General features: G+C 43.2%; 1 protein-coding gene across 27 annotated transcripts in view; it reads left to right on the forward strand.

Moving 5' to 3' along the window:
• CAMK2G (calcium/calmodulin dependent protein kinase II gamma) overlaps positions 1-23,573 on the forward strand; it is a 118,241-nt gene that overhangs the window by 66,199 nt on the left and 28,469 nt on the right. For all 27 annotated transcript variants that reach the window (XM_064663790.1, XM_064663794.1, XM_064663796.1 and 24 more), the window contains 9 exons: positions 2,205-2,259; positions 2,820-2,885; positions 5,723-5,795; positions 8,899-9,001; positions 9,879-9,962; positions 10,821-10,915; positions 13,517-13,639; positions 15,943-16,026; positions 17,493-17,535. In XM_064663790.1, coding sequence (XP_064519860.1) covers positions 2,205-2,259; positions 2,820-2,885; positions 5,723-5,795; positions 8,899-9,001; positions 9,879-9,962; positions 10,821-10,915; positions 13,517-13,639; positions 15,943-16,026; positions 17,493-17,535 — 726 coding nt within the window. The remainder of the gene's footprint in view (positions 1-2,204; positions 2,260-2,819; positions 2,886-5,722; positions 5,796-8,898; positions 9,002-9,878; positions 9,963-10,820; positions 10,916-13,516; positions 13,640-15,942; positions 16,027-17,492; positions 17,536-23,573) is intronic.

Here is a 23,573-nt window from a genome sequence, read left to right on the forward strand (position 1 = left end):
TCTGTTCATAAGGTCTCCTCACAGACTTTTGCCTGTGTTCTGGGCCTCTGCTCTTGTTGATGTACTTGTCTCCTACTTTCACCTCAAATAGTCTTGTTCACTGGAGTGAAAACTGCCCTGCATTGGGAATCTAAGTGTCTGTTTCAGCCACTTTCCATCTTGTTTCCAGACTTGAATGAAAATCTTTTCTCCTAGGAAGTACCTTTCTTCTCACTTGCATTTTTATAATGCTGCCTCTGCTACTTTCTGCCAAGTGCTCAGGAGGCAAGTTTTCTTGTAAGCACAAAATCGTATTGCAATAAAGTTACTACATAGCCAGCTAAAACTGCTTACTTGGAGGATTTTTTTGTTTGCAGTGAATGATTTAAGGAACATAGTTCTTAAAGGTGATGTGTCTCTGTTTTCCTGCAGTAGGAACACCATGTTGCACCTGAAACACCTACTGTACTGGTACTCTCACTGTACTTGCATGTTTACAGCATTATGCTGGGTGGAGTACTCCTCCTGAACCCCTGCAGTTAGATATGCAGTAGAAATGCTAAGGAAAGGAAAGTGGTCAAGGGACCAGGTCAGAGAGCTTGTAGATAAAAGGAGGAAAAATATAGGAATGAACAGGCAAAAGGAATAAGGAAAGAATGATATCCTTTTAGATAAGGTACTGGCAGTGGTCTCTGCACATCTGTTCTGAGTTTGTTCTGAGTTTGTGTGTGTTTGCATGCATGTGGAAGGGTGCCTTAGCAAAGGAGAGTTGCAAAGAGGAGCAGAGAAGAGCATGTGCAAAAGCTGTCCCCTATGAGGTAGGATCGTGTGCCACGTGCTAGTTTGAAACATTCCCAAGACAGTGGTGGTATCTGATATCATGCACCAATAAGGGGTGCAATACTGGCAGAGAGAAAACCATGATGCTGGGAAGATCAAGGCAGGTCACCTGTATTGTATGTGGAAGAGAATGGAAGACAGCAAGGAGAGGCAAAGGTACCATTAAAGTGACAGAGCAGGATAATGAGATTTCTCTTGTGAGATTGAGACCAGTAATGTTACTTTGGTCGATACTCGATTACAAGGTGTTACAGTGACTGAGGCCCAGTCTTGTCTCAGCTAGTTGCTTTAGTTGGGTGAGATGGTCATGTGAAGAAGACACCTTGTTCTAGTCAGGCTGTGAAGGTTTAGAAGTTGAGTCAAAGAGGATTGCTAACTTGTGACTGATTGGCAGGGAAAAGTGTGAAGTTTTGCAGAAGAGGAGAAAAGCAAAAAGTAAGGGTTAGGTAGCAATATGAAATGAAGTTACTTCTCTTGGTTTAGAACTAGTTCCAAAAAAATCAAAGAAATTGAGATTTTAATTCAGACAGGAGAAAACAGCACTGTGCTGGGTGCATAGATACAATAATTACTGCCTGTGTGTAAAATGAGGAAAGGAGGACAGAACCCCAGAGATCCCAGAATATCAGGGAATAGTGGCCCATTGTGGGCCTGCACATTAAAGGGGACAAGGAAAGGTAAAAGGTGAAGATTAATTTAGGTAATAGGAGCAGAATTAGAGAGAGATAGGTAGCTAAAGGTGGATGAAATTTTGAGAAAGGGAAATGTGATCGAATATGTCCTGTAACAAGCAGGTCAGAAAAATGAGACAAGAAGCTGGTTCTGAATTTTGGAAAAGGATTGGGGGTGTAAGTCAGGAGGACACTTAAGGCTGGGGTGTAAGTGAGGAAAAAGAAGGAAGAGAAGGGAATGTCATGTAGCCTTACAGATGAAAGGCAGAAGGAAGACCAATGATACTGATATGCAGGTAGGGTCGGAAGTCAATTTATGGACTGGGGGCTTGCTTTGAGACTCTGAAAAGAGTTTGTTTTCTGGAATAAGAATGGATGGGAAGAGACAGCAAAACATGAGCATGGAGGAAAACATTGGCAGGTGTGAAAGGAAGGTACTGAAGTGTTAGAGAAGGAGAATGAAGAGGAGGTCAAAGATGCTTAGAGTTTGTCTTGACATTGGGGAGGGGTGAGTGTTTGGGAAGGACACCCATCTGTTCCTTTGAGATAACAGAAGGAAATGGGTCACTAAGGGAGCACAAAGTGAAGAGCATGGGGAATTAATAAACTGATTGATTTGAGGGAAAATTTGGCTGTGTGCATGAGTTTGATTTGTGAAGTGTCATATTTGCTACATGCTCTGTAAATCTCCATTTCTTGATTATGTTTTTGCAGTGCGACTCCATGACAGCATTTCAGAAGAAGGTTTCCATTACCTCGTCTTTGATCTGTAAGTGTCTGTCTTTGATGCTTCACCAGTGATGCAGGCACATTGATGGTTGACTAAGAGTGGAATAAAAAACACCTGCATTACTGTAATTCTCCCTTTCTCTTTTGAGACCTGTAGATACCTCTGGCCTATTTGACAAAAATCCATTGACTGTGTGGTGGGGACAGACCAGGAAGGCTCCTGGCACCAGGTGTAAGCATGGAATGGCAAAGAATAGCTATCCTGTGCATGGAGACTGACTTTTGCCTCTGGGGCAGCCTAGGGGAGGTCAGAGGAGGGGTGTTGTTCCCAAGCTTAACACATACTAAGCTCTGTAGAGGTGTATGGACAATTCGTGTGCAGTCCATACACTGCTGGTGAAATGGAAGTCCACAGTGTCAGTCACATGGATATGCCAGTGCAGGTGCCGTGGTGGTGGAGCTGTGCTCTGGTTCCCCTGTGATGCAGTTTCTCACACAGGCTGCAGCAGAGGGTCCACATGGGGGGCCACATACATCCTGAGCATCCTTGAGCTACACGTGCATGGGCTCCATAACCTCCTTTGTTCTTTTGCTCTCCAGGGTTACTGGTGGGGAGCTCTTTGAGGATATTGTTGCTAGAGAATACTACAGTGAAGCAGATGCCAGGTAAGGCTCCTTCCAGACCCTTCCATGCATGTGCCATGTACACACATTGTACATACATGTACAGTGTACAAGTGGAATGAGTTTCCTGACTGCTGATCTGTGCGTGGCTTTGTTCTAACACTCTTGCTCCTTGTCTGGAGAAAACAATTCCTCTTTCTGCTATTAGCATAAGCTTATTGTCACAGTCAACCTGACTTGCTGCAGCTCTAGCCCTTTCCACTTGCAGACATTGCTGGCTCTGCCACTTGCAGATGCTGTGCTCTTTGCTGGGAGAACCACTGCTAGCAGCTTTGTCTACCTGACCTCTTTGGTGGGTGGTGACAGTGTGTCCTTACTGAGCAAATGGAGGGGAGAGTTGTCCTGTGGCTGTGAGGGTGTGCCTACTTGGCCTCTGCCTTCTCCTAGCAGGGTTTCCAGTGATGTGCCCTTGCTGTCGGCAGACCTATTCAATTTGCCTGTGTCTAGGTAGTGGTTTACAGGGGACTGGGGAGAGGGGGCTTTGAAGGCTGTGTTTCTGTGGAAGCCCTCTGTGACTGTGAGCTGTTTGGCACAGTAAGAAAAGGCACAGTATGTGAGAACAACCTTTATATTTTAATGCTAAAAATATTTAGTTATGCCCTTCTTTTCCTCAATGGGTCCCTTTCTCCCACGTGTGAGCTTCCTGAAGTGGCATGTGCTTGTCCCTCTTTATGCAGTGTGAGTATTCTCTGCAGCAGTAGCTGAGGGTGTTCTCTGACCCATCCATCTGCTGGACACACAGCATCTGGAATCAAAGCTGGGATTAGGCCGCTCCTGTTCTGCTTTAACATGGCCTGGAAGTGACCCAATGGTGACATTTTACTCTGCTTATTCTGCGTTTGTGTTCTTATCCCACACTAACCCTTGCTGAAGCAGGAGTTAGGGGAGCCATGAGAAGAGAGGGGTAAGATGGAAGTAGTGGACACTGTGGCAGGTTGGTAGGCAGTACTGTGAGAAAGATGATACTGAGTGCAAGGAAGGAGGGAGTGTGTTAGTGTAGGGACTGTTGATGGAGTCTGCAGGTGCTTATTTGCTTTCCCTGTGGTACACTTACAGCCTGTCTCCTGGGCATTGCAGGGTTTCAAATGAGGCATTGCACTGCATGCTCTGCTGTGAGCTGTCTGGTGGCTGGGAAGGCCAGTGAACTCATCACATCTGATGGAGCTCCTGGCAGAGAGGTCTGAGAGCCCCACAGATGTTTTCAGTGGGGTGTACAGATCTTGTGGGCACATCATCTCAGATGGATAAACAGTCAGTCATGCCACTCTGCCTTGAAGTTGGGAAGTTTTGAGGTTATCAATCACAATCCTTCCACTGTCCCTCTTGCCGGTGCCTGTTCCCTGAAGTGCTCAAGAGCTGTCAGTGACTGACACTGCTCAGGAAAATTATGGCAGAGTTAGGGGAAAAGAAGAACTGTCTGTTGCTCTGTGAGCCCTCCTCAGGGTGCTCAACCCTCTGATTGTCAGCCAGCCAGGTCTTGAAGTGCCCACAAGATGACAGAGTGAAACTCCTCCCTTTCTCTCCCCATGCCGTGCTGAATTCCAGAGCAGGCTGGGAGAGCAAGGAAGCGAGGTCTGTGCCAATCTGCCGTGTTTGGCTTGCCTGGGACACCTCACACTTTTGCCATTTTTGGCCAGAAAATCTCTCTCGCTCAGACTCAGCTCTGTTCTAATTATACATTTTTGTTTTGGGAACGGGGAGATTTTCATGGATTCCGACCCTAAGGATCATACTGCCAGCTCCAGAGGGGTGGGGGTAGCAAACACACAGCGCTGCACCTCGTCTTCTCTTCCTCCCCCTCACCCTCTTCCTATCTTTTCCAGAAGCCTTTTTCCCTTCCCTCAAATATTTCACTCATTTCAAATTTGTTCCCCTGAGATTTGTAGAAGTTGGTGAGGGGACTGAGAGATCCTGCAGCGAGGACACAGACCTCTCTGAGTTGCCCACATCTGCATGCTTACTGCCCAGCCACAGCTGTCAAAATCCCTATTCCATTACACGTTCACCCTTGGCAGCTAAGTGTTTAGTGGAAGAGATGGTTTCAACCAGGAATCTCACCCATGGGCGTGTTGTGCTGTCCTTATGCGACAGGTGTAAATAACATCTTGCTTTTGCCTTGTGGTTTACGGCAGTGAGAATGGCAGAGACAGGGTTTTCTGTGAGCTGGGGGAGTGCAGCACACTGCACTTAACGGAATGAGTCTGCTTTTCAGATTACTAACCCCTTAAGTGGGATCTGTACTTAAAAGGCACCCAGCAAGCGGGTGTGTGTGCGCATTGTGTATATAAAGTGCTTGAGATGCTGCTCTGAAAGCTTTGCAAACTGGCAGGCGCCCAGGCGTCGTCATCCTGAATTTGTCGGGGGAGGCTGCTGCTCTCTCAAAGTTTATTCTTTGCTCGGGACTAGCCCAGCAGAATGTTTCCTGGAGTGATTTGGTCTTGCTTGCACAATTTCGGCTGCTGTTTGCAGATACTCAGATGCCTTGGTTGTTCTGTGTGGGGTGAGCACTGTTGTCTGAAGGAACAAGTGAGAGGCTTAATGTGATGGGAAGGAAAGGAAGGAAATGATGGGAGGTAGGAGAGAGGCTTTGTGGTCCTGCTATAGAAAGGATGTCTGGCATCCTGTTGCTGCGAGGCTGGGGATGTTCAGCTGTGACGGTACTGAGCTGTGACATCCAGTGGTCATGACGAAGGGATTCAGCGTGGGGTCTTGAACTTCCCCCTAGTACAAGTATAAAAGTTAGGGAAATAGTTCTGGGATGAGATGAGATGTCAAATGTGTGTGCGTAACTCTGTGTGTCTCTCCCTTTTATCTTGCAGCCACTGTATTCATCAGATACTGGAGAGTGTGAATCACATTCACCAGCATGATATCGTGCACAGGGACTTGAAGGTAATGTTTCTTCTGTGCTGTAGTCTGAGGAGAGCAGCCCAGGGGATCATTGGAAGAGTCAAGACAGGAATACTGTGTTGCCAGCTGGCAGGAGTTTTTTTTGTTGTTGAGTTTTGTCTTTTTTTTACTTGAACTGGGCTCAGGGGTTCCTGAAGCACAGATTTGCTTCTTCAGAGTTTTCTAGAGGGTGTGCTGAACTCTCGAGGATGTTTTCAGTCTTTGTGAACCTTGCCAGCTCTCAGCTTCTCTGAGGCAGCTCCAGGATGAAGTAGTTGTGAATTTTGGAGTACAGTAGGCTTCCAGAGGAACTTGGGTAGGATTCATTATAATGAAGGATACTTTCTAGTTTGTGATTGAAGAGATCTCTAGAGACCTGGAGCAATCTCTGTTGAATCTGTCAGGATGAGTTTGTCTGCACAGAGCATGTGTATTTTTATTCTGCAGTGTTGCCAAACACATGCCATTGTGCTGGGGCAGAGACACTCAACATGAATTTTTTGTGTCATTTCTTTCTTCTCTCGTTGGTAGAAGCACTTTAAATCTAAAACCAAAACTGTTGGCCAGTTAAACACTGGGTGAATCAACCATTTGCCACATTATAACACATTTATAGACCCAGAGCCTCCACAGTGGAGTTACCTAGACTCCCTTCCCACCCTGTACCTGCTGTACTGGGAGCTGGGCAGGCTCCTGATTTGTGTGGGAAGATCTGCCTGCCCTAGAGCCCTCTCTGTCTAAAGTGGAAATGGTGATGGTCACCAGCAGTCCAGTTAAATTAATGCAGGGCGACACTGGCTACTAGTGTTGGTTTTGGCTTGTTAAACAATGCATAAGGGGGAAAGTAGAAAAATATTTTGCAGAGAGCAAGGCAAAAGCACGTTGCAAGCTTGGTGGCAATGTTCCTCTGGTGTTTTGATCTGGTGGACAACCCTTAGTGTTTCTGGCAAAGTCCCATACAACACTTTTGACCTGCTGATTCATAGCACTGTAAAAAGATGCAAATGATCTACTACAGAATGGCTGACAATTAGACCTGACACTTGCTCTTGAGAAAGCAATATTCAAGAGTCACTACTGCCCAGAATTAGGGCATCTATGAAAATCAGTAGTGTTTTCCAGTTCAGGATAAGTTTTCCTTCACATCCTATGTTCAGATGTATAATTTGGTTTCCTTCCAAAAGTTTTGTTTGTATGAAAGTTAGCAACTTGTTTAGAACTTCTCAGATGCTAGACACTCCTTGCTGTAATTAACATGTTTCCTCTGTTTCTTGCTCTGATTGACTGAAACTATCCAGGCCTGAGGAGTAACCATTTCTTTTAGCAATGCAAGATCCTGTGCTTTTTATGTACTATTTAGCTCCTTGCTAAAAGCTTGGCCTTCAGGATCAGTGTGTAATAACTGCAGAGCTTGCTCCAAGTAAAGTTTTGTCTTTTGCACCTCCCTCTCATAAGCCTGTCTTTTGGCTGAAATGCTATTAAAGAATGTCAAACATTGAGCTGCCTATAGGGACGATAAGAAATTACAGAGTGCATTCACATCCTCACCAAAAAGTATTTGAAACCTGAGACAACTCATATGTTGGCAAACATGCACATGGATAAGCACCATTAGCCTTAAGGTGTTCGTTTCTAAAATAGAGCTACAAATAGTGCTTAGTTAGCATAAGTCTAGCTTAAATGTCACTATTTCTTAGTCAAGCTAAGCCCAGCTGTGATATGGAGTTGGAAGGGATTTTCAGAACATTTCATTTGTCTTCTGCTTTAGGGTCTTGTTTATAGCAGCGAATTTTCATTAGTGTAGCTTGATTAACACAATCTTTTCCACTTCCCATATAGGGAAGAGCCAGTAGCATCCAAATGTATTGAGATCCAGTTTCCCCTCCTTCCATGCTGCTTATGGCAAGGGCTGTGATGAGGAAGGCTGTTTTCCCTTTATTTAAGGCAGAAGGAGGCACATGCCCAGTACTTCAAGACAGATGAATAAGCAAAGCATCTTATGCCTGTCAGGCAGAACAGGGGTAAAGTGTTGCCATGGGATGAAACTGGTGAGCAGGCTGCAAAAAAAGACCTTCGTCAGATTTGTGAAACTGAGACAAGCTCTTTTTTCTGGATTTCCAGGCTTCCAACTTAATGTGAATTGCATAAATGATCAAAAGGGGATAGGATGAGAGATCCCATTTGTCCTGCCTATCTACAAGTTGCTTTTCCTGCAGAGCCATAATAGCCACCACCTTAAAGGCTTTGGGGTTTCAAGGGATCCCATGTAACTAGCTGCTCTGGTGCTTCCAGAGGAAGCTACCAGCTCTCACTCCAGTTTTTGGAGTTGTCTTAAGTCTTCTGCTGACCACAACAGGATTATGACCTGTGTGAGATTCATGGAAATGTGAGGGGGAAAAAGTCTGTCTCCATTTCCTGGCCCATGGGGGAAGTGACATGGCTGCTTGTTGTATAGGTGATGGCAGCAGTAGCAAGACAGATTATTTTATGCTGCTGTAAATGTGTGGCATGAAAAAACTGCTTACAAGAATACTCACTGCTGTGCTACTTATGCCAATTTGAGGCTGAGGCTTTTTCTGTAAGGGATGAAAACTACTGCCTATCCAGATGATGCCTTCCCACATTACAGCATTGAATTTGGCAGCCCTTATTAGCATCATATTTACTTTTCCAGTGCCTTGGGGACTGTCTAATGTTCATGGGGAGAAACATCACTGCAGATTGTATCTACTGCATCATCCCTCCCTTCTTGCCCCCCCACTCCAGTTATTCTCTTCGGGGAGGGCAGAAACAAGTTTTGGCTTATGTGCTGCAGGAACTGTACTGCCAGTGCCCTCTGGTGTCAGCATGTAATGTATGGGCTGTGCTGGGAAAGGCTCTGGCTCTCATAGAGGAGCCAGAGGATTTGTGTTAGATGTGAGAATTATCTGCCACTCTAGGTCAATGCCATTCATTGCTGTTTCTGTGTTTCCACCTGAACAGATTTATTACTGCTTGCTCAATTCAGTCAGCAGGTGGAATTTGATGATGTGAATACTAGCTAAGAGGTTTTAATGAGGATGTGAGTCTTTCATTCTTACCCCTTTTTTTTTTTTCTTCTCCCCAGCCTGAGAATTTACTACTGGCAAGTAAATGTAAGGGTGCTGCTGTCAAACTGGCTGACTTCGGACTGGCTATAGAAGTCCAGGGAGAGCAGCAGGCCTGGTTTGGTAAGACTGTTAGAGCTTTCCCACTTTTGCTCCCCTGTTTCCTGCCGGCTGGTTGAGTTGCACCCTCCCTGAGTACTTTCTCTTGGCTCTTCCAGCACACCTCTGTGTATTTGGCATTGCTGCTTCTTTTTCAAGCATCTCAGCCTCTGGGTCTTGGGCACAAGCCTAAGTGCAATAGAGGAAAGAATATGATAAATAAAGACAGAAAAAAATGGCTATATGTTTCTCTGATTTTCTTCTCAGTTTACAGTAGATGCTAGTGTCAGAGATGAAGGTAGCTGCTAAGTTTAGACCCTGATCTGATCTTTCATACTGCTCAGAAGTGTAGACATCTGGAATTTTGTTTGGTCATTTTACAGAAATGCGTTTGACCTGGCCTTCCTCAGGACACATTCGGATCTGGCCTTATCTTTGTTTAGCTAAAACATAATTAAAATGAGACCTTCTCAGGTTAAACAACAGCTCTGAGACTGAGTGCTGCCGAGATTCTGGAGAGATGACTGCTTCTCCTGGTGTGCCCCCACCATTTGCCAATTCGATGTGTCCTGTCTGTGTCTTGTGTTTTCAAACTCCAAGCCATTATATGTAATGATGCCATAAGGCCTGGCATACGAGTTTGTGCCCAGCTGATTAACATGGTCCCTCTTACTCTTCTGTTTTTCCTGCAATACATAGACACTCAATCCCATCTGATTTTCTGTTTCAGTTTTTTTCCCTCTTTTTGTGGGTATACCAAAAGGCAGCTCTAGCAAATACGAGATGAAGGGTGGGAATTGGGTTTTAGAATTTGTTGGTTACTACTAGTGGATTTTGTGATATGGCAAGATCTCTTCTGCTTGGGTACTGTAAGTACTTCATGTCATCCATTTCCTGGCAGGGTTTGCTGGTACTCCAGGCTACCTCTCCCCTGAAGTCTTAAGAAAAGATCCTTATGGAAAACCAGTGGATATATGGGCATGTGGTAAGATTCTGTCAAAATGTTTTACACTTAAACAAGATGATTTCATGTAAAAGAGCAATTCCTTATAGCCTATTACTGGGAGGGTGTGCAGTGCTGTTTCTTTTTGGGTGGAGACATAAAGGCACACTTGAGAATAAGCACCTTGTGTAGATGAAGTTAACACTGGAGCCTGAAGATTCTGGCTCTTAATCCTTTTCTCAGGCCATCTAACAGATGTTTGAGACTCAAAAGATAGGACCTGTCTATGCTTTGCAGAGTCAGTTGTTTAGATAACTGTAGCAATTTCCTATTACACTAACTGTGTAGAATATGAAATACTGAAGAGGGATGATTTTTTTAAAAAGTAAGTGTAAATGTTTCTGTGATGGATAAGTTTAAAGATCTGTGATATCAGGGTTGCCTGACTTGGACTCAACGGTTCTCTGCAGGCCAGGAGTGTTAGCTTTGTCAGTGTCATTTTTGTCCCAAGACCATGCAAAATAAGCATCTAAAAATATTGTCCTTCCTAAATAGCCCCTTGCTGCCCAACAACCCCAGGACGTGTTGTTTCATTTTACTCTGAGAGCAGCTGGGAGCTGCGGCTCACCAGCCATGGTAGCCAGAGTAGGGTAGAAGGACATCATGCACCTTGTTCTAGCTCTTGGCAGCCGGTGTTAAGAGTTGAACATGAAGTCCCGGGGTGAGGTTCAGCAGGTGAGAGGTTTGTACTGTCTTTTGCTACCTCAGAAGGCTAAATATGATGGCAGATGAAGATATGGAGCAATCATTGCCTTGGGGACTGTTGAGAGGGAAGGAAGAGGGGCTGAAGGAATTGGCGTATTAGCCTAACCATAGTGTATCTGTGTCTCTCCCTCCCAGGAGTGATTCTGTACATATTACTAGTGGGGTACCCTCCCTTTTGGGATGAAGATCAGCACAAACTCTATCAGCAGATCAAAGCCGGAGCCTATGACGTAAGGGCACTTTCTTGCTGAGTACCTGCATGGGTGTAGAAGCCATCCAGAACAAGGCACTATCTTACTTGGTGTCCAGCAGCAGGCCCCAAGCTTCTCTGCAAAGTGATGTTTGGCATGTTCATATACCTTGTTATCTTCACTGCCTGGGATACAGTCCTGTTTGGGGCTACTGAAAGGATATGTGGAAAGCATCACAGTGGGCACCAGGATGTTGCTGGCCACTAGGGAGATGCAGAGCTGGAAATGCAGATGGTGGGAAACGGTGTCTTCTAGTGATTTACCACAAAGTGTTGCAGATGTAGCCAATGCTAACTTTTTCAGGGGAGCAGACGGAAGGTAGAACGAAGGGGCTCATCTTTATCAAGGCCTAATAGAAAGTATGGGGATGTATTCTGTACAATAATAGCTTAAATTATGGCCTTTGGTCTCTGTGCCATAGTGGTATCTCTTCCAGCCATGGAAAGCATGGAGCCCAGTGAGAAGACTGAATGGTGGGGGCCATTGGAGGGGTGGCTTTGTGGTGGGGATCAGCATGTTGGGTTGGAGGCTCTGGTAAAAAGCCAAGCAGTTCATGGAACGCTTTTTAGAGCACGGCAAAACTAGGTGTAAAAAGTGCCTGAAAGAGGAATAGCAAGGAGCTTAGTACTGGGGAGCAAATGTGGTGTAAAATGTGGCTTGGGTACTACAACTTGAATGTTTGACATAAATTCTTCCATGTAAGGAAAGGCTCAAGGGGGAAGAGGGAACTCTTGGAAATCCTAGTTCAAAGCCCATGGGCATGAGTATCAGGAGGAAGTTGGGGGATTCATTTTGTGGGCTGTCTTGTGGTTTGTATGTTAAAAAAAAAAAAAAAATTAGGTGAGGGTTCTGCTGGACTCCAGTTAGCTCCCAGCTTCTGTGCTGAGACTGTGAGAGCAGCTGTACTGGTGAGAACAAAGGTCTGCCTAACCCTGAGTCCTGGCTCAGTGGCTTCCTGAGAGGAAAGTGATGTCTTTGTGCTTGATAGCCTTAAATGGACTTGTGTTCTTCTCTTGCCTTCCTGCCCCTCTAGTTTTTGTGTTGCCTGTTCTTATTTTAAGTGTTTTTGCACTCATTATATTGGTGGGGATTTTCAAAGCACTTCAGGAGTTAGATACTTAACTCTTTCTTTGAGTCATGAGGAGTGAAGTGCCTGATCCCTCCTTATCTGTCTGCTGGCTTTGAATTCTTTCCTGTAGTGAACAAGTTTAGTAGATCCTTCCCCTGTTGTGCCTGGTAGAAAACTGCTCAAGTTTTACTGATGTACCTGCCATTGGTGTCCTTACCCCAGCACCAAGGGGCCTGTATGCACAGGACCAGTCTGTTTTTCTTCCTTGACCATGATGGAACTGTCAACAGTAAATTGGACTTCGTGCTATTGGTAGGGGTTTTGCAAGACATTGCCATGAATACTTCAGAGTTCAGGTGTGGAGAAAGTGTCCTGGCTTGAAAGCTCCGTATCATAATTTTTGAGTAGTCTCTTGCAATGTTTGTAGAACAAATTGTATAATGCCTTGCTGATGCCTGCAAATGCAGAAATAAGACTATATGCAAATCAGATATGGCAGGTGTATTTTTATGACCCAACAGTAAAGCACAAAATGCAGGAGAAAAGAGATGGGTTAAACTTCTTCTAAATAATGTAGTGCTGTAAGGAAATGAGCTCAAGATGGGTCAATCTTCTCCCCATCTAAAGACAGGGAGCTTTACCCCAACAGCATATTTGTCTTTCTGTTCTCAAGTTCACCTGTATTTGTACAGTAGAGTCATTGGATTTAATCTCAGCGTGCTGTCATCCATACCACATGCAAGCATCTGGGGGATGGTGTAAATATCTCCTCTTTGTCATTAATGGAATTATAGGAGAGAGCAGTTACCCCTCATAGATGATCAGCAGCTGAAATACTTTAAATTCTTTACTATGTTTTCATGCTTCTGTATTCCCATCCACTCTTACATCGCTCTTGCTCCCCAAGTAATGATATTGGTATGGTAGATGGTTGCTAACAACTTGCTGGTGGGTTGCTACACCTAAGTGACTAGTATTGTTCCAGGATACTGTGCTTTATGGTGGGAAAAGTGTATCTGATGGGATGTTCCTTGTTAGTGGTTTTTGCTTTCATGTCGTTTTGCTGTATTTAAGTGTTTGTGATTTTGCATATGCTGTTACAGCTTTTAGCATGCTGGAGAAAGAGCCAGGTGGGGTAAAAAAAAGATAGTGCTTGTGTTTTTTATGTAAGAACTCAGTCAAAAAGATCTGTGACTTTACATTTTTGACTGTTGAGTGTGAAAGAAATTCAAAGGTCTGAGTGATTCCTAAAAGGCTTTTAAACTCTAAATCTTCCTGCCTATGTCTGGTGAATGGTACAGGTGTGTCCTGCTGTCTGGTACCATTCATTTGCTGGATTCTGTATGATTTTTGTTCAGCATGGGTTTTCACAAAAATTAATGGGGTTTGCAAATGTTTGAGCCCTGGTATCCAAAGGGCAACAGCTGGAATTCAGCTGCGTAGGGGGGAGAATCTCATCTGCTAGTAGGAAGTATTTTCCTTTGATCATCTGTTCCTTCTTCCTCTTTTAGTTCCCATCACCTGAGTGGGACACTGTGACTCCTGAAGCCAAGAATTTGATCAACCAGATGCTGACGATAAACCCAGCAAAGCGCATCACAGCTGACCAGGCTCTCAAACATCCATGGGTCTGCGTAAGTGTTTTCCTTATTACAGGTTGATTTGTGGTGTACCCTGAATGGATGTGTCAGGAAGGCTTGAAGGACCCAGAATATTTTAAATATTTCAAATTATGATTTGTTTTGGTTAATGACCTTCAATAAGCCAACTTTGTCATGCTGTGATGCATTTATTGCCACTGTAGAAAAAAAATCCCTTATTCTTTTAGAAGTTTTGTCAATATCTGCAGTTTCTGTTTTTTCCCACATCTCCCCTTCCAGTCCATATCATCCTAAAATGTCAAAATGGAGTTTGGCATCAGACAAAAATTTTAGGATCATTTTGTTCTCTCATTTCTCTACTTCAGTTTATGGCATAGCGTCTTTGTAGCATTTGAGACATTTCTGCTGTGCTTCAGCTTAACTGGCTGTAAACCTGAAATCAGCAAAAAAACTTTTGTTGTTCTGTGCGTGTAGTTTCTGCCTTGCCACATAAGTATTTTTCATTTTTTGCAAAGTTGGCAAGGAAATTGCAGAACATAGCTGGGAGTGGGTGTAGGGGAGGACAGCAATGATGCAACTTTTATCTTTGAAGGATGAAATAGTTTCACCTAAGTCTAACTGGATGCTCTTGTAATACCCCAACATACTTCTGGGATGGGTCTTGGGGATGTGGGATGTGTTCCTTTACTCATTTCTTCTTGTAAAACTGTGAGGGTTTTGTCCTTGCACCACAAAGCAACAGATGAGCAATTTAAGCTTACTTATGTGAACATCTGTGTAACAGGAGTGCAGTGTCTGCTCTAAAGTGATGCAAGTTCCTTGGAAGTCAAAACTTCACACCAGCTGAGGCTTTGCATATCTTTTTTTTTTTCTTTCTCCTTGCATGTTTGTAATCAATAGCAGTTCCTATATATTTAACTTTCCTCCCAATGCCTGTAGCCAAAGCCATATTGTGATAGCCTGCTCCCTGTGGCAACATAATATAGAGCAGTTCAAGAGAGGCTTTCCTTCTCTGAGTTATGGGGAGTTTGATTTCACTTCACAGACACGTTAGCCTCTCACCAAAACTGCCTCCTGTTGAGTCTGTTGTTTCCATTTGCTCTGCAGTCCCTGTGGGTGCAACATACATTTCCTTTCTGGATATGTATGGCTCCTTGAAAGTAAATGCTGTAGGAAATCTTAAGTGTATCTGAGACACTGAATTTCTTAGCATCAGTGAACTTCTCAAGTGCCTGTCCTTATTCTTGTATGCTTACATTGAACAACTGGACATCACTCTCACTCCTAAGGAGACTGAACAGTGACCATCAACAGTTGTTAGAGGACAGTTTGGCTACATTCTCCCCACACACTGCTGAGTGTACTGCAGTGGGTGACTAGCTTTGACAATAGGATCAAAGCAGAGGCTTCCCATGAAACTAACTGAATATGAGCATGGTTTAGAGTTCTTTTGGGTATTGCAGATTTTTTTTCAGGCAGCAGAAAGTTAGTGGAGGCTTTGTACACACTGATCTGCCAGGTTAGTAATTCACTCACTGTCCTTGTGAAGGGAATTCAGGCTTGTGGCTCTATGCAAGAGCAACAGCTACTTTGGCATTAGTCACTGCTTTCCTCATGTGCTGTAAATGCTTGGCAGCATCAGTCTCTGATTTCTTCATGGGGTCTCAATGACTGCAATGCTTCTGGGAAGTTGTCTTTCTGCAGCTGAGGGGGTCCCAGTCTGCTGTGGATGACAGATGTGCATCACTGGCTAGAGGTTATGCTCACGTTTTTGCATTGGCACAGGAGAACTATATGATCTTTCCTCTTACACACTGAAAACCTATTTCTGCAAAACTGATACAAAGATGCCAAGGACTCTGCTAGTCGAGCACTTACATTCAGGGGTTGCCGTGTCCAAGAAGGCTATTGCTCACTAGTATTCACTTGCTGCTCGGAATTTCCCTTTCAAGCTGTAACTAATGCAACACAGATCTTTTCTGTAGTGCCTCTGACTCAGTCTCTCATGAGTATGCTTGTTCATTTGGCTTTGTCTTCTTACTGTCTTAAGTCATGTGAGTGCCTGAAAGGCAGGGAGCATTGATTCTCACCTGTACCTCAGTCATAGAGTTTCTTAGGCGCAGTCCTGTAATAGCATACCTTGATTTAACACATCTTGATGGAAGTTCTTAAGTTGTGAACCCATTGCAGTGTTTTGCAGCCATGCAGTGGTGAGAGGCTTGTCCATGTCATCTTGCACGTCACGATTGTGTACAAGTGGAACGAACTTCCCTGCCTGATTTGGTTAGGGTACGTTCTTGATCTGTTCTTGATCTGCTGCTGTTCCTGTTTTTCAGCAACGATCCACTGTCGCATCGATGATGCACAGGCAGGAGACTGTGGAATGCTTGAGAAAGTTCAATGCTAGGAGAAAGCTAAAGGTAAGTACATCTTAATTTGCCTTAAGTTTGTTTTTAATTCTCTGAATTTGAGGTTAGTGCCTTCCTACCAACAGTGTCTTTTTTTGTGACTAGTGCATTTTTAGACACATCACCATTGGCCAATCAGAGCTCAAATCAGTCCAGCAGTTTAATTACCTAGGTAGCTTCATCTCCTCGGATGGTAAGATTGACGGAGAGATAGACAACAGGTTATCAAAGGCATATAGTGCTTTTGGAAAACTCCACAAAAGAGTATGGCGTAATAAACACTTGAAGAAAAGTACCAAGATCAGTGTTTACAAAGCCATAGTGCTGTCTACTCTCTTGTATGGTTCCGAATCATGGGTCATCTACTGCCACCACCTGCGTCTCCTAGAACGCTTCCATCAACGCTGCCTCCGAACAATCCTAAACATCCACTGGTCAGATTTTGTGACCAATACATCTGTTCTAGAGCAAGCAGCAGTCACAAGTATAGAGGCCATGTTGATGAGAACACAGCTGCGTTGGGCAGGGCACGTCTCCAGGATGAAGGACCACCACCTTCCTAAGATCCTGCTTTATGGTGAACTTGCCACCGGCTGCCGCATGAGAGGAGCCCCGAAGAAAAGATACAAGGACTCCCTGAAACAACATCTCAGCCTTGGCCATATTGATCACCATAACTGGTCTACTCTGGCCTCCAATCAGGAGGCCTGGAGACACACCATCTATAACACAGCTGTCTCCATTGAGAACACACGCAGGATCACTCTTGAGGAGAAAAGGCAACGCAGAAAGAACCGTGTATTGCAGAATACACCATCTAAGGAGTCTTTCTGCTGTGCCTTTTGCAATTGGATATGTCTGTCTCGTATTGGCCTCATTAGCCACCAGCGTGCCTGTAACAAATCTTCGTTCGCGAAGCCTAGCCATGATGATGCATTTTTAGAGAAGTACCTTTTGTGATCCCCCAGTACAGACTACTGAAGTAGTGTATTGAGGAGCTAGGTAGTTTCTTTCTCCAAAGCTGTAAGCTTCCCATGCCTCTTCTGCTACATATTCACCCCTTCTACTTTCTGCCAAAGAGTTGAAATAGAGCAGCTAGTCCTGGGCCTTTTGGTTCTGAACACTTTTTGCCTTCCAGTACTGGTGTTAACAGTTGGCTGTAGCTGGGGCAGAGCCTCTGCCATCTGCTATTTGAAAGCAAGGAAGCAGCTATATGTCTAAGCATAACTCTTAGTGCCATTTTAGATTTCCTAGGCTATCCTGTCTGGCATTTAGCTGCCATTCTAGAAAGGCAGGACTCAGAGTGGTCCCATGTCAGGCCCAACCAGCCACATGTGGGAATCCTGGATACACTAGGACTTTTCAGGGTAGCATTAGTATATCTCTGCATTGGCACCTGATGCACTGTGTTCTCCATGGGTCAGCCCAGCCCCTTTCTCAAGTGACACTCTGTTATCCCTGCTTTCTCTTCCCCACAGGGTGCAATCCTTACAACAATGCTTGTGTCTCGGAATTTTTCAGGTAAGTTCTCAATGTTCTCATCCATTCCTTGGTTTTGTTTTGTGTGAGTGAGTTGGAGTATATTTTAACCATTTGGGAGTTGAGTAGGAGGGGAGGAAACATGCTTTCAGTTCATCATAGTGTAAAGGTGGTCACTTTGCCTTGGCTGGTGACCACTGTAAAATAGGAAATTATTTGTTTGTGGAGGACCATATGGTGCTGTAGTATGGTACAGAACAGAAATGAAGTCAGCTGCCACAATCCTCTCATGATATTTTGTTAGCAGATTACTTTTGGGAAATTCTAGCTGGCATTGTTAGCTTTCCCATCATAAACCAGTAGTCAAGAACTCTTATTAGGTGTGTCCTTTAGACCTGAACCAGGGACAGGAAAGTAATATTGGTGAGAACAGGGACAGGAGCTATTTGGATATTGTATTACTTTGACTCATCAAAAATGGGTCTGAAGCATCTAGCTATTAGAGTTTTCCTTCTTGGAGTCTCAGAAGTGGTTTTCATCCTTTTAAATTTAATAGCTGGTAGTCTGGCTCCCACCCAACTGCATTACGTAGTGCATTTACTGAAAATGCAAATCTCAACATGCAAATTCATGCTTTTTGGAAGATGATTGTCTTGACTCGGCACATCTAGGTGACGCAGTCTTATCTGGGTTCATTTCCATTTGGGTGGAAAACCTCTATTTGCAAGTGCTTTTCGTTTACAGGATTGTTTGCATTCTTTACCCTCCTCGCAATTTTTTTTCCTTTTTCTAAAGGGCAATCATGAATGCATGAGTCAGATTTTTTTTTTGCACCTGACTACAGTTACTTTCAAGTGAAACTCTGCTATATGGATTCTAAGTGATGATGAATGAAATGGAAGTGTATTAATTTCATCTAGCCATTTACAAATGGTAGATACCAATACTTATATTCTAGATGGTGTTACAATAAACCTGTAATTGCAATGAAAACCCCTGTGAAATGATCATTCCAGCATTCAAAGTGCACATTCATGTGAAACCATGCTACAATTAAGGGACATCCCTCAGCAACTTCAGAACTTTTTTTTCCTTGGTTCTTGCTTTGAGGTGAACCTGTGCCAATATGTCAGCATTACTTGCTGCTACAGTGATTTCTCTTTACTGCATTTCTCATAGTTTGGCCTTAAAGAGACAGAATGATTTTCTCCATTCATCTGTCCCAAGATTGTGCTATTACAGGACTTAAAAATTATATACTCTTTTCTGAGATTGATTCTGAAATAACTATTTGAGGAGCTATGGGACAATGACAGGGCTTCCACAGGACTATACAAAACTGAACATTTTCTTGGGCTTTATGCTGGTAAGAACCGTTTTTGATCTATTTACACAACTAGTTTTTATTTCACTTAATTGATGATTCTGAAATAGATTGGGGTTTGATTATTTTTTTTTAAACAGAAATTTTAGGTTAATTTTTAGTCTTCAAATGTTGTCATTTCTAATGAAGCTGCAGAAGTGCTTGGGTATGAAAATCTCCTGTGGCCCAGATTTTGACTACATGAAATGCCGGAGAGAAGGGTTCTCCTTAATGGTGTGTGACCCTATGCATCCACTTAATCCCTGAGCTAGTATGGAGGAGGAAAAGGCTTGCTCTACTCAATCTTCTCTGTCTCGAGGGCTGAAGCTGCTGGACCCACTTTAGCTAACAGCTGAAGCAAAGGAAATCCTCAGTGGCCCACAGTGAGCACAGGGTTCTCAGTGTCAGTGAGTTCTGCTTTGAATATAAACTGTGGTCCCAAGTGTGAGACATTCAGATAAACTGTCCAGAAAGAGATGTCATGAATTTAGATGCAAAGCCTTTATAGTCTCTATGTAAAGTAGCAATTCCTTATGTTTTTATGTGTTTTTTAAATGGGGAAGTCATCTATTCCTGCTTTCTTTGCAGGACTGTGTGTAATACGAGCTTGACTTTTTTTTAAACTGTAATTACTTTTTAATTTATTTAGGTGTTTTTAAGTTGCTGCAGTTGAAATACATACATCTACTGGAATTGAAGAATAAGTGCATGCTAACGAAAAATAAAGTTAGGAAGTCCATGTGGGAACTTTGGGTAGAGCTCAGACTTTCCCTGTCGTGACAGGTTATCTAACTGCCCTTGGAAAGTTCTGAGATAGCACTTGTTTCTTTCCCTAAAGCCCTTAAGGGATTTTTATTTTCTCTAGTTGGGTGACACTATTCTCTGGGCCTTTAAAAGCCCCATTCCCAGCAGACAGGAAACTAAATTTATGAAGAGAGAAGCTTCTTCCTGTCTGGGGATGAGATCTCCTTAAAAGCTTCTTTCACAGATGTTTTGAACTGAGAGGAAAATGAAGGCTCATGTGACCCCAGTACCAATTAATTAGGCACGATAGTACTGTCTGCAGGAAATACGAGAAGACTCCTGTAATCCTGTTGTCCTTACTATCTCCTGTGTTGCAGTTGTAAAATGGAGTTCCTTCACTGGACAGTGTGGTTTTAGCCTGTGACAAGTTGTATGCTTAAAGAGTCTGTAGCGGTGTTCTTTTTCTTTTTAGCCCATAAAGAAAATCTTACTTTTTACAAAGAAAAAAAAAAAAGTTTTTATTCTGTTATGAGTAATTTGTTGCTTGCTAGGTGCCTTTTGCCCCAGGCCAGTTAACCTAAAGATAAAGGAATGTTATCTGGCTCCTTTCCCAAGTTATGATGTATTAAACAGTTTAATATTGTCTGTTTGTGATTCTTGTTAAAGATTGCATCTCAGGCCAGCTGTAGGCTATTTGTTAAAAACAGGTACAGTTGTACTCCTTTCAGTATAAGTCAGGAAGTTGAAATCTGGTTATAATAAGAGATTTGTAGCTTCTCTCCACACTCTGGTTAGCATTCGCTCAGCTGTGAGAGAGAACTTTGTGATCTAAATTTCCCTGTAGGATTGTTGAGGTCACACCAGGGTATACACAGGATTATTTGGGTGCTTACTTGTGGCTTCTCTCAGATGAGCCAAGCAAACACTGATCTGAATTCACTTACAGAATACAGAAGTATAGTCGGGTAAACCAACAGATCAGATCATATGCATGAAACTCCTAAACCATTTTCTGAGAAGTAAATGTAAATTTATTACTAGGAAAAAGTAGACAGGGTTTTCAGAGTCTCCTGCAATATTTAAGGATCTGGGCTCAATTAGGTAAAACTCTCTAAGTAAGTCTGCTATAAGCTGAGTGAAAGGATGGAAAAAATTGGTCTTCATCTTAGGAGCAGCCATCTTCACAAAGTGAAGTTGTGAAGCTTCACTGCTGAAGTTGTGGACTTCAGTATGTAACTTCCATTTGCAGCTTGCCAGAGTGACATGGATTTCATTACTGTGTTTAAATGTTTATCACTATGTCCAGAGAGTCTAGTTTATCATTAAAAGTGGATGTAAATTATTCTAATAATTCCTTCTACTTTTATCTTCCTCTCCCTAAAGTTCAGGACGGTTCTGGGGTGTGTGCATGGGAGGCCTTTTGTGTTTCTCTTCAGAGATTAACTGGAGGGTGTCTTGTTAAGCCAGGAACAGAACTGTGTTTTTAAGTTGCTGGGTTAGCAGCATGTGCTTTTGTATTGCTTAATTCTAGAGGAACTCTTAACTCACCGAGAAGAGGGAATTTAATCCCTTTGACAGGTAGAAGAAGTGGGAAGGATGAAGAAAATTAATACTAGTATCTCATGCCTGGAAAACTGCAGAGCATGGGTATGAGATCATTTCCTGAACAGTAAAGAACCTGCCTTCATGTGTCCTTGAATTTTTTCCTCCTGTTGTCTCTTAGCTAATCTGCCTGTCTTCTAAAATTATTATTGTTACAGGAAGTCTTGTCTGTTGCTTGTGTAGAAATTCCACTAGCATCCCCTTTAATTTCTGTCTTATAACATGTACAGGTTAACCTGTGGGGAAACCTGCATGCTTCCCTTTTGTTTGAGACGTCTACAGTCAACTTTGTGAGTGAATGCATTTCATGGGCTCTCCAGGTCCTTCTAAACCAGAGTATGATGCATGAACTAAATACAACACAGACCAAGTTTCTTTCTACAACACTGGGGTGCTGACAGGCTTGTGGGAGAGCAGTGTGTGCTGTGCAGAGGTACAATCAGGGAAGGAGGCTGGATGGGCAGGCTGCACCAGGAGACACTGGATCAGCATTACATAGTGCTGCACAGAAGGACTCTCAGCTGAAGTTGCTTTAATGTTGTAGAACATGAGTTTAGCTGTCTTCTGTCCACAAAGACAAATGTGGAGTTCTGGGAAAACTGCAGAAAGTGTGAAAAATGTTGCTTCCCTGCTTGTCTGGGTCATTCCCAGAACATATGGTGGTTCTGTTTCGCTTCTCTGATGTTCAGGGATTTTTCACTCTGAGGATGTTCCATTTGCCACATTTGTTAAGTTGTAGAATCCTTTACTCCTTCCAAAGTGTTGTAAGGCTGTAACAGTTTCTTGTTTTCAGCAGTTGTTGTGAGAGAGGCCTTGATGTATGTGTGATATAAACGCTGGACCTCTTTTGACCCCATAGTCACGTTGTTCTCCTTCTCACTTTCATGTAGAGTCAACCTGATCTTCGTTGTGCCTTGAAGGTGGCAAGAACTTATTTGTTAGATGCAGTCTTACTATGCTTTAGTATGTGTACACTCAGCAAAGAGTCTGTTGCAGGGTAAATCAGTTGCTTGAGTCACTTTGCCCACCTTCATGTGTGCACTTTGGAACACTGTGCATGATTTTTTCCAGTGTTCTTGGTTTCTGAGAACTGGAATGAAAACAAAATCATAATCTAGTTTTATACTTGCATTAGAGAGTAGAATTAGGAAAATAATTCAAATATTCTAACAAGCTTGTATGGGATACCACCTCTTTGCTGTGAGGAGATGCTGTAGTCATTTGCCTCAGCTCAGCTAATATTGTCTAGTTAATCCATGTCTGTAGGGTCTTACGGTAGGGAAAGCAGGGTGGAAGATGCTGTTGACACAAAATTTGACAATTGCTTAGGTATTGCTAAAACCTTTTCTGCCTAATGTTGCTGCTTCTAGAGAGACTAAGCACTCTGTGCATGAGTTGGTCAGCATTTCTTTGGAAGTGAAGCATTTCAACAGGCATGTGAGCACTGTCTTAGGATTTGCCTTTTCTTTAAGTCTCATTTTTGCTGGACCTCAAATCAAGGTCAAGTACCCAGACCTTTATGCTTCCCAGCAGCTGCTTAGGAGAGCTGTATCAGTGTGCTGGTCCAGTGGTTGTCTAGCATGCTGTTTACGGAAGTTGAAACAACTGAATATGTTCTTCATAAGTAGGCAAGATATATCTGTTGAGATTGTAGATGGGATCTTACTGTTGACAGTCGTTGTCAATGTACCACTTTGCTGTAGTAGATGGAGCAGCTCCTTCATCACTCCCAAGTGTGTCTTCTGCCAGGGATTTGTTGTGGGCTCTCTGTGTGCACTTATCATGCTCTCAGTTTCATTGGTGGTGCCAGTTGTTCAAGTTGAGCACAGCAGACCATCTTTATATTTCAGTGAAGAAATTCAGCTTAGTTCTGGTCTCTTTTGTCATTCTCTCCTTTTTTTTTAACAGTTATCAGATGCTGACTTTTGCACTTTCTCAGTCTCTTCCTTTTAGCTATCCAGCTATCCCCAGGGTAACTGTGTATAGCAGTAATTAGGAGGCCTCTGCATTATCAGTGCCTCCTTTATAAGCCATGTCTGTTATGTGAATGGCTGCACCTTCAACCTTTATCCTGTTGCAAAGATCTAACAGATTTCTTTAGCTTTTTCCCCTGTGACTGCTGACACTTCTGGATGGGGTCACAGTGTATGAATGGAGGATTGAAACAAAGGAACTCTAAATTATCATTTCAGACTTGGTTTTCCTGAGATAGTGAAACCAGGAGCATTTTTTACCTAAATAAGGGAACAGTAGATAGGCTGGATGACCCTCTGCTATCAGGATGGATTTGATGAGTGATTTGGTCTGTTTTCCATGTCTCTTGCTGTTAGAGAGGAATTAACAGGATGGTTGTCCTTCTGAAGTTTTGTGT

Source organism: Pseudopipra pipra, chromosome 8 (assembly GCF_036250125.1).
Source record: "Pseudopipra pipra isolate bDixPip1 chromosome 8, bDixPip1.hap1, whole genome shotgun sequence".
NCBI lineage: Eukaryota > Metazoa > Chordata > Aves > Passeriformes > Pipridae > Pseudopipra > Pseudopipra pipra.